Source organism: Eurypyga helias, unplaced genomic scaffold (genome assembly GCF_000690775.1).
Source record: "Eurypyga helias isolate BGI_N326 unplaced genomic scaffold, ASM69077v1 scaffold27485, whole genome shotgun sequence".
NCBI classification, from domain to species: Eukaryota; Metazoa; Chordata; class Aves; order Eurypygiformes; family Eurypygidae; genus Eurypyga; species Eurypyga helias.
Genome location: NW_010251203.1, coordinates 22,587 through 32,658, shown reverse-complemented (window position 1 = coordinate 32,658; position 10,072 = coordinate 22,587). Strand labels below are relative to the sequence as shown.

General features: G+C 45.4%; 1 protein-coding gene across 1 annotated transcript; it reads left to right on the top strand.

Annotated features, from left to right (window-relative positions):
- The first annotated feature begins 895 nt into the window (after positions 1–895).
- Positions 896–9,790, top strand: EXD2 (exonuclease 3'-5' domain containing 2). The gene is made up of 8 exons (XM_010151958.1): positions 896–1,234; positions 2,129–2,385; positions 3,391–3,517; positions 4,324–4,631; positions 6,929–7,035; positions 7,235–7,370; positions 8,120–8,476; positions 9,574–9,790. Exons 1-8 carry the CDS (start codon positions 896–898, stop codon positions 9,788–9,790), a joined length of 1,848 nt encoding a protein of 615 aa, XP_010150260.1.
- The last annotated feature ends 282 nt before the right edge of the window (positions 9,791–10,072 follow it).

The following is a 10,072-nucleotide window of genomic DNA, read 5'->3' as shown; positions in this document are numbered from 1 at the left end:
GCGGTTCCCGAAGGGGCAGCGACGGCCAGGCCGGGGGAAGAGGCCGTGGGTGCGGGTGGCCCGTCTCGGTTTCGGCCTCGTCGCTCGGTTTCAGGACTGAGAGTTAAATTACCTGTCACTTCACAGGCGTCCAGGCAGGTGCTGTGAGGGCTGCGCGGGGCTGCACCCACCCCACAGCTGCTGCTTGTGTCCGAGGGTGGGTACGGGCGGACCTTTGAAAACAACGCGGTGGAGATGGGGATGCAGGGGCAGGATTCGTTGCAGTTTACTGAAAGGGAGCTAAGCTATTTTGTGGTGGAGGATGGAAGCAGCATCTATTCATAATCTCTGTTAGGAATAGATGCCGCTTCTTTAGGGCTTTTCAGTGCCTGAAGAGTCGTTTGGCCTTAATATGGATGCGACTTCAATGGACAATGCCCGTTTTTTACTAATGAATGAATGGACATGCTTATTCTGCAGGGGTGTTTTGTTCTTGTTTAGATTCATCTGGATCCAGACTGAGCTACAAAATCTTGATAATACCCCCATGTTGGTTGGTTGGTTTGTTTGTTTGTTTTAAATGGAAGAGTTTGTGGAAGCATCTAGTTGCACCAGTGTAAATGAGTGTACTCCCTTCGAGGTTTCTGGTGGTATTCGGTCTGCTGTTACTGCCCAGACCACCGCTGCAGCAGTCTGTCCCCTGACTGCTGAAGTGAGACCCAGTCCTTTCTTTGTGAAGATCTTTGTGGCTAGAACCTTGGTATGATACCAGTGGGTGTATATAATGCCTCTAAACACATTTCATTAAGTTGTCTTTAATTTCCACCTCTCTCCTTTTTCTTTGCAGGCCATGATAAAATCCTACAGTGCCGTTTTGAGCGGGTGAAGTGAAGGGGGGAAAAAGGGGATTCAAAAAATGCCCAAGCAAACAGCAGTGACGATTACTTTGGTGACCCTGCTGGGTGTTGCAGTGGGGGGCCTGGTTTTGTGGAAAGTAACCCAGCGTCGGAAAGGAAAAGCATGCTGTAGTAGTCGGCAAGAGAAAGCAGTTATAAACTCGGGCAATAAGAAACTGGTGAAGGCAGAGGATAAGGAGGTGCTTTCCTTCTTCAGATCTCCCACTTATTCCTGCGTAGAGAGGACCCTTGGTGCAGACATAGTCATAGTTTCAGAGCAGGAGGAGTGGGATCGTGTTGAACCTTTGCTGAAAAAGGACCTGGAGAAGTGGCCAGTGCTTGGACTTGATTGTGAGTGGGTGAGTGATCAAGAAGTGCCTCTCCTTCAGATCACAAATTGCAATGGGAAGGCATTTGGGGATGTGATTCCTCTGCTTGAATGGACACAACAGGACTGACTGTTGAAAATGCCGGTGTGATTATCTGTCATGACAGCAGTGGAGTAGCTACTAATTTTGATTGTTCTCACATTTAAGTGTGCTGACTGTAAGCTTTTAATTCACTAGTTGTATTCATTTGCTGAACTCCTGCGATAAATCGACTGTACTAAGCATAGTGATAATTGTATGACTAAATATGGCATTATGTGTTCTGTATAATAGCTCTTTGAAGGTGACTTACTAGAAGTAGCTTGGATTTACACAATTTAAATCCAGCCACATACTTAAGAACCAATTTCTTAAGCATAATAAACCCAAAAAGGAGGATAAGGCTGATTATGTAGATATAACTCACCAAGACTACCAGAAAGCAAAGATCCTCTTCTTGTTTGCCTGTGTGAACTCTCAAAACAGGCTTTGAGTCACTTATAAAGCCTAGCTTTGCCATTATTTTGCCTGGAAATTTATTCACCCCATCGCCACTAGTATAACCCACAGTTAAACAATGCATTTGCCATAAACGTTTATGTAGTGGGTGGCTTTGTGCTGTTGTAGATTAATAAATATGTCTCCTTTCTTCCACCAGCTCAGCTATGAGGGGGAAAGTTTCTCTTGTAGGAGTGTGGGAAGAAGTAGCTGGGGGGCAGTGAAACAGATCCCATAATTTGCAGTAAAATTTGAGAGATGTAACAGTGCTGGACTGTATAAACTGATAGGTATTTCCTGTCTTCAGTGCCCTCTTTGCAATTTCTTCCAGCCTCAGTACTGCTAATAATACTGTAACCCACACTCTGCCTTTTGTCTTCATTGCAGGTATCTGTGGAGGGCAGACCAAATCCTGTATCCCTTCTACAGATAGCTTCTCCCAGCGGCCTCTGCATTCTTGTTCGGTTGCCCAGGCTTGTTGCCAGTGGACAGACTATCCCAAAGACCCTGTTGAACATCATGGCAGACAGTGCTGTGTTGAAATTTGGGGTAGGATGCTGGGAAGATGCTTGCAAGTTACTTGATGATTATGGTCTTCCAGTCAGAGGGACCGTGGATGTCCGGTATATAGCCATGAGACAGCGGTGAGTGTCTGAAGGCAGGGGCAGCTCTGTTTGAGCCATCGTTTTGAGTTGGAAATATTTTAAGAAGTAATTTGCATATGCTGAATGATACCAGGCAGGCAGGTCTGGAGTTCTCAAGGTGGTTTTAGGGCACGGGCATTGAGAGCTGCAACCCAAGAACACATCGTGCTTCTATTCTGTAGTCTTAAGATTCCATATGCTAACTGTTAGTCTTCTCACGCAATACCCATGTGGACTTCTCTGAGTATCATCCTTCAGCTTGTAAGAAGTCCAGGCATCGTGAAGTAACGCAATGAGAGTGATCATCAGATGTTTGAATATGCTGCCTAGACGTGTGGGGTAAATGTGCCAGGGACACACTGTTGAATTGCAGGATTTCTTGAAAAAGTGACTAAAACAAACCAGCTTTAATTTTTTCTTCCATTAACAATGCTTCTAGGAAAAGGTTACAGTTATGACAGTATTTTCTCCTCCATCAATCTTCCTAAGATAAGTTGTTTTACTCAGGAATATTCTTCACGTACAGTGTCTGCATTCCTGGGTGTGTTGGTAGTGATCTGGTGCATGGGTTTACAGACCTGATGATTCCTCTTTAGTACTGAGGAAGGACTTCTTGTCTCTAGTGGCCAGGATTCCTCTGAGTCCTTCCTGGCTCTCATGCTCCTCATGAATTCCTGGAGCAGGCGGTCCATCGCTCCATGATAGACCTCTTTAGTTCAGAACTGGGTAGTTCAGAGACAAACACTTCAGCCTTAAATGTTGCCAACTCCCAGCCTCGTCTGTTTTGCGTATTGCAGACACTAGGTAATTACTCAATCTAAAAGGACATTTTAGCAAGGGGGAGGCCTGTAAAACTGACAGGCAGATGTGTGCAGTTTGGGTGGAAGTCATGCATCATGCACATTGTGTTCTGGCAGGTTCAGGGTGTACGAGGCCGTCCGAATTTGCATGGGTGTATAGTTTAATTTTTAATCTGTTTGTTTCACTTTCTTTGTTAAACTGAAGGAAGGATCTACTTCATGACAGCCTCAGCCTTAAGACTTTAGCTGAAAAAGTCCTTGACTGCCCACTTGACAAGTCTCCTCATGTGCGTTGCAGCAACTGGGAGGCAGAAGAACTGACACAAGATCAGGTGCGTCTTCCACTTTGACTTTGTGTTTTGGGAGGAAAAACAAGCTTCTTAGTAGAGAAGAGGCTTACAACAGGGAGACCTGAGCCTGCTTCAAGTTATGCCTCAAAACCTTACGTGTGACTGTGGTCTCAAGTTAATTTCAGGCTGTGCCTGCATTTCCCTCCTCTTCTGTGAAGATAGTTTTCTGCTCTTCTCCCTGGATGCTTTACCCTTGTTTTCCTTTAGTCCTGAAAGATCTGTAAGGCAAGATCCCTTGAAGAAGTGTTTGTGCACTCAAAACCTCACATTTTTATTATTTTCTTTCCTCCAATCTGTAGCAGTCAGTGAAATATTAGAGAGAGACCCTAGAAACCTTGTTCACCATATTTAGACCATTATGGCTTCCCTAATGGCTCACATTCTTTTCAGTCATGGTGCAGATGTCTACAGAATCAGTGGCCGGTAGAGGGAGTGGCAGGATAAATAACCACACTGAATATTGTTACACAGGGTGTCCAAACGGAGCTTTTTTAAAATTAAGGGGTGGTAGTGGGGAGTTTTTTGTGGGATAGGAGGGTGTTTGAGGCCTGGCTGACCTGAATTTTTTTGGTCCCTTGCGGTTTCTGGGAGCACCCAAGGGTATTTCAAGTCTGGCTGACGCTAAAAATGTGGGTGTGGTGAAAGTGTCACTCGACTGCCCGCATTTGCGTGAGCTTCCGAAGGAAATACATTCAGCAGCTGGCTTTACTCTACCTCATGTTAAAGACTGATAATGTTTGGGAGCGTTTGCTGTTTGTCAGTATCTCGGTGCCTACTCTTTCCTGCAGGTTCTCTATGCTGCTAAGGATGCCCAGATCTCAGTGGCTCTGTTCTTCCATTTGCTGGGATTTGCCAGCTTCCCTGCTACATCTGAATTAGAAAACTCTGTCGTTGCTTGGGAAAAAGCACTGGCTAAATGCCGGGGCTTAGTGGATGTCCCGTTTAGAGGAAGAAGGAGTGGCAGCACAGGAGAGAAGAGCAGGAAGGGATGCTCCCCGAAGAAAACAAAGAATCGGAAATCTCTGGTGAATGGCCAGTCCTCTGACAGTCATCAAGCGAGAGTTCGATGGAGGCAGAAGCGAAAGCCTTCTGCAAGGTTAGTCTGTGAGCTCCTTGTACTCCTCGTGCCGCAGACGGAAAACTTGAAATGGTGCCTCATCCTCTGCTTGTTAAACAAAGTGTCTAGAACGAGTTAGGAAAGGAAACACCGGACCCTACAGTCATGCCTGTCTCTGTTTTCCCCATTTCCCTCTAGGTGATGCTGAAAGTGGGAGCAGCACTTGGATCTGTGCTAGGTCATGAGCAGGTTGAGGGGTTGTCTTCACTCTGTGCCCTTCCTTCTCCAGTGGAGGCATTAGCTGGAGAGCAAAGTTGCATTAGGAGGTGCTTGGCTGTCTCGGTGGCATTTACTGCTCCAGCAGCTGTGCTCTGTCTCCTCCACAGGAAAGGGGGAGTTGAATAGAGCGCGTCCCGTGGGCAGGATCTGCCCCAGAGACTGCTATTTGTGCCATGCTGCTCCAGATCACTATGGCCACAGAGATGTCAGGGCCCTGAGCAGAGCTGCAAGCCAAGATTAGGAGGGCTGAGAGAGGCTTTGTGAGGTGCCAGAGGGCACAGAAAGCATCAAAGCACTGCACTTCTGTGTTGTCCAGGGACGGAGAGGAGGGTACGGTACTGCTATGGCCTTCCAGGGGCAGCTGTTGCTGGATTTGGGATCCCTGTCCCACAGGTGGTTTTTGTGGAGCAAATCCTAAATTCTTACTTCCTTTTGCTAATGAATGCTCAGTTGGTTTTAAATTTAAAGCAAGTTGGAGAAGTCTTTTAAAGCTCGATACAGTGGAAGACACAGAGAGCTGGTATGTTTGGTTTTGTTGGGGTAAAATCTAATGAAATTAATCACATGGATGGAGGAAGTAAAATTGTCTGTAATTACCATTTGGAAAGAAAGACTGTAATTTTAATATTTGTTTTCTTCTTTTCAAGTATATTGCATTGGCAATGAAGACGTTTTAATGCAGTCAATAATATTGATTTCATTAGCAGTCATTAACAGTATTGTGTTGTACACAGCAAGTCCCTTCAGATTTATTTTTTTCAGTTGGAACCTGTATCGTGCAAAACAGAAGGACTACACCTCATGGGGAGGATTAATTTAAAAAAAAATTGCATTCCAAGCTAAATGGAGATCTCCCCGTGTTTGTTTATTTATTATTTTTAACCGCACTTGACTTTGTGAGAAAATCTATGGACTCACTGATTTTTACAGGATCTCCAGCACTCTGGCTCTGGTCTGTAACAAGCCTGGATGTGATTCCAAAAATACTTTTCCACTCTTCCTTTCTTTAGGCATGTTTAGTTTTAATGTTTGTTCATTTAGTGTTGGGAAGAACTCAGATGATCATGGTGATCAGCTGAACTGTTGATGCTCATTGGAAGAAGACCTGTGACATTACTGCTGTGTTGTTTGGGTTTTTTTACCCCACGGACCTCAGAAGAAATCCTTTTTTCAGATTACACAGCCTGTGAATGAACCTCTTTAGCTGGTAGAACTCTGCTGAGTATTTATTTATATGATCTTGCTGGAAAGAAAGGAAACTTCCACAGTGTATTTTTGACACGTGTACCTCTGGCAAGTTCCTCCAGGTGCTCCCCCAGCCCAGCAGAGCCTGCTTAGCTCTTCAGTTTCATTCGAAGGAGGTTGACAGTGTAAGGAAACGTTTTCTACAAAAGAGATCCCTTCCACACACGGCCACAAACCACCAGAGGCCACTCAAACAGGATTTTTCGCTACTAAGGTTAGGTGCCTGTGTTTCAGAGGGCTTTAGCTCAGCTTCATTGTTCCCACGGACACGTGTTTGGGTTCCCAGCGTGCCAAGAGCTTTTCTGTAGATTTTCTCTTGGATGAATGAAGTAGTTGCTGTTCACACTAAGATTTTAGAAAAGTTGACTTAATAAAACATTAAAATGTGGACTTAGGCAGCTGATCCTTGAAATTGCCTTGCCTGTAAGTTGACACTCTCTTTTAGCTTACTGTTAGCTCATTGTTCTTCTAGACTTCAATTATCTTTTGTTTTCAAATGTGATTTTTGTTTTTTAATGCTGTCACCATTGATGGCATCTCTTGAAAACCGGGATTCAGAGTTACAGTTCTGTTGCAGCAGGAGAGCAAAGAAACCTCACAGTCAGTTGGTGAACCCCAGGTAGGTTTTCAGATGTTCTGCTTCCCTTAGCAGCAGCCTGTGCAGTGCTCAGCAGCCTGAAGTGTGTGTTTAGGGGCGCTCCTGTGATTTGGAGGAGGCTGCATGAATTGCAGTGTGGAACGCAGGGCTGTAGAGAGCTCTGGGGTTTTTGGCATGCTGTTATAGTTGTTGTAATGCTGCCCCTGCTTCATAGAAAATCTCCGCTGTATGACAACTGCTTCCTGCATGCGCCGGACGGACAGCCCCTGTGCACTTGTGATCGCAAGAAGGCTCAGTGGTATCTGGACAAAGGGATTGGAGGTGAGCATATCCATTCTCCTCTTGGCATTTCAGATACAGCGCTTTTTGCCTGGTTTCTTAGATAACTGGACATGGATTTTTTGTGTCCTTTCTTATTGGAAATACTGTTGGAGAGTCACTCCTATGTTTTAGTATTGTTATTTTAGCTTTCAAATACAAATTTGCCTGGAATGTTCACTATTTGCCTTTACCCTTTCAGAGTTGGTTAGCACAGACCCTTTTGTTGTGAAGCTGGCGTTTGAGCCTTCAGGACGTCCCGAGTCTCAAGGTGATTATTATCTGACAGTCAAAGAGAACCTGTGCGTTGTATGTGGCAAGCAAGACTCCTATATTCGGTGAGTTTAGTGGGATAGAAGAAAAATACATCTTTTAAAACGAGACAGGTCTGCCTCTAGTTTGGCATCCAGAACGTTGGTTAATGGCCTGAAACATCATGGTTGTTCACGTCCTGGATGGGCTATCGCTGTTTGAAGGCTTTGTAGTTGTACGTGTCTGGGTAAGTTTGACACTGAACAGGTCAGCCTTCCCTCTTCTTCCAGAGGCAGGAGATACCAATCCTTCGAGAGAACAGAGGGTATGGACCACGCATGAGGTGCAATTGGAGTAACAGCGGTAGCGGTGTGCCAACACACACCGTTCTGATGGCATTCCCTTCTTTAAAATAGCTGTACTGTTCCTTCCACTACTTAAACTTTATGTTTTTGAAAGCTTTAGGTGAGCCTGAAGCCCGTGAGGTCACAAAAGGGTGAGATTTTTGTCTTTGCAGCTGCTGCTGTTTAGCTGAGATCAGACCTTCTCATAGTGAGTTGCCTTTTTTTTGACCGTATGAATTGCCTTTTTTTTGTAATTGAAAGCAATGAATTTTTGGAAAGAAAAAAAAAAAAGGAAAAATGGAGGAAAAACTATGAAGAGAAGTACAAATAAAAAGAAGTTGCAGAACCTGTTGCTGCACTGAGTGTCCTGACCCTGGTGATCTTTGTTTTCTTGGACATTTAATATTGACCCTTTGTGGGCCAGGAGGAGGAGGAACTGGGGAGTAGCATCTCTGAGCAAGTGAATGAGCTGACTGGTTTGTCTTCCCTAGGAAGAACATTGTTCCCCACCAATACCGAAGACACTTCCCCATCCAGATGAAGGACCACAACTGCCATGACGTGCTCCTACTCTGCACGTCCTGCCATGCCATCTCCAATAACTACGACAACCATCTCAAGCTGCAGCTGGCTGAGGAGTTCAGTGCTCCCATCAACTCCGAGGAAGATGTGCATCTGCTGGAGGACCCTCTGCGCAGGCAAGTGCGCTCGGCGGCCCGAGCACTGCTGAACGCAGACAGCCTTCCTGACCCCCGAAGGGCAGAGCTTCTGCAGATCATCAAGGACTTCTTTAACTCAGAGGCAGTCACCCCGGAGATGCTCCAGGAGGCAGCTGGTCTGGAAACCAGGTATCAAAAGCCCATCAGTAGATGTAATGTTGTAGTCGTTTACGTTGATGCAGAAGGTCAACAAAAAGTTGCCTATGCTCTGCAGCATTTGCAGAGCTGGGGGTCACACATGCTGATTTCCCTCCTGTCCCTCCAGCTTTTTAATGAAAAGAAGACAAAACCCTCTTGGGATATTGATGTATCTTTCCTAAAATAGTGGGATCAAATTAAAGAGTGTCTGAGACTATTAGGAGTTGATCTGTACAGGAAAAACAAGCCTCTAAAAGCATAACTTCATCATTTGTATAAGCCTGCAGAGCCTGGATTTATACTAATTTGATACCTTTAGCCAGAAAGCAAGGATAGGAAGAAGATAACTGTCTGCTGTAGCCTAAGGTTTGATCAGACAAGCACACTATTGTTTTTGGTTTTGTTTACCCCCTTCTCCCCTCAGCCCAGCAGTGGCCTGTGAACTGCAGCTCTTGTTTCTTCCTCTCTTTCCCTTTGTCTTCCAGCAATCTCCTTCCATTCTTGCTCTCATATTCCACTCCACTATTTTATAATATGTCTTTTGAAGGACAGATCAGGGAGGGAGAGTGAAAGACCATCATATCAGAAGCCTCCTCTTTTCCTCATTCTCAAAGTCTCCCCAAATATCTTTTCTTAACTAGTAGCTGGGCTCTGTCTGCATGAATTCAGGATTTTCTCCTTGTTATGCTCACTGTTGTTTGTAATGTGCCAATGTTACAACTCAGAACCTATCCAGGCAGGGAATTCAGTGGCAGGATCGGGGCTTTGGAGTGTCATAGGGTTCTTGCCTTGAGAAATTGGCAGCCTGTCTCCTGAGGAGCTTGCAATGGACCTTGAGAGCTCTGTTTAGTGTTGCTGTAAAAGAAGAACACTTTCTCAGTTCAGACCAATGAGCTTCCCAGTGTAACTGTACCAGAAAGCAGTCTGGGATTGAAGAAAAGCTTAAAACTCTCCTGGTTAGCTTACCATGTGTCTGTAATTAAACTCCGCAGCTGGAAGTATCTTCAGTGTCTTGCTCTTCATTGTAGACAGGTCTAGAGTCTGACAGCGGGCTTTTGTGAAAATAAACTCTGCTTGTGCCCTGGCAGGATCTGCAACGAGACCTACATGCCACACGGACGGAAGGTGGTGCAGTGCTTTGCTAAAGGAGGCCTGCGCTCCCTCATGCAGTTGGAGAGGCGCTGGCGGCAACATTTCTTGGACAGCATGCAGCCCCAGCACCTCCCGGAGCGGTGGTCAGTGGACCATAACCACATGAAGCTGATCCAGAAGTACGGGGAGGATCTTCAGCTCGAGCTGTCCTGAAACTTAACTTCCTGGACTCTAGGTTGTGTCTAATGGGCATTGTAACCGAAGATGGAAGGACTGGTTCTGTTTCTCTGTCTCCACTAACACCTGGGTCTGGCAGCAGCAGATCTGCCAGGTTTGGCATTTTATAATTCAATCTGTTGACTTGTATTTTCAGGTGGTTTGGAATTTGTAATCCTCGTCTGTTACTGACTAGTTCAGTGCAAGACAAGTGAACTTGTCTTCTCCAAGTGACTACGGAGAGTTATTTTCTAACCCCCAGGATGGCTAATACCTCCT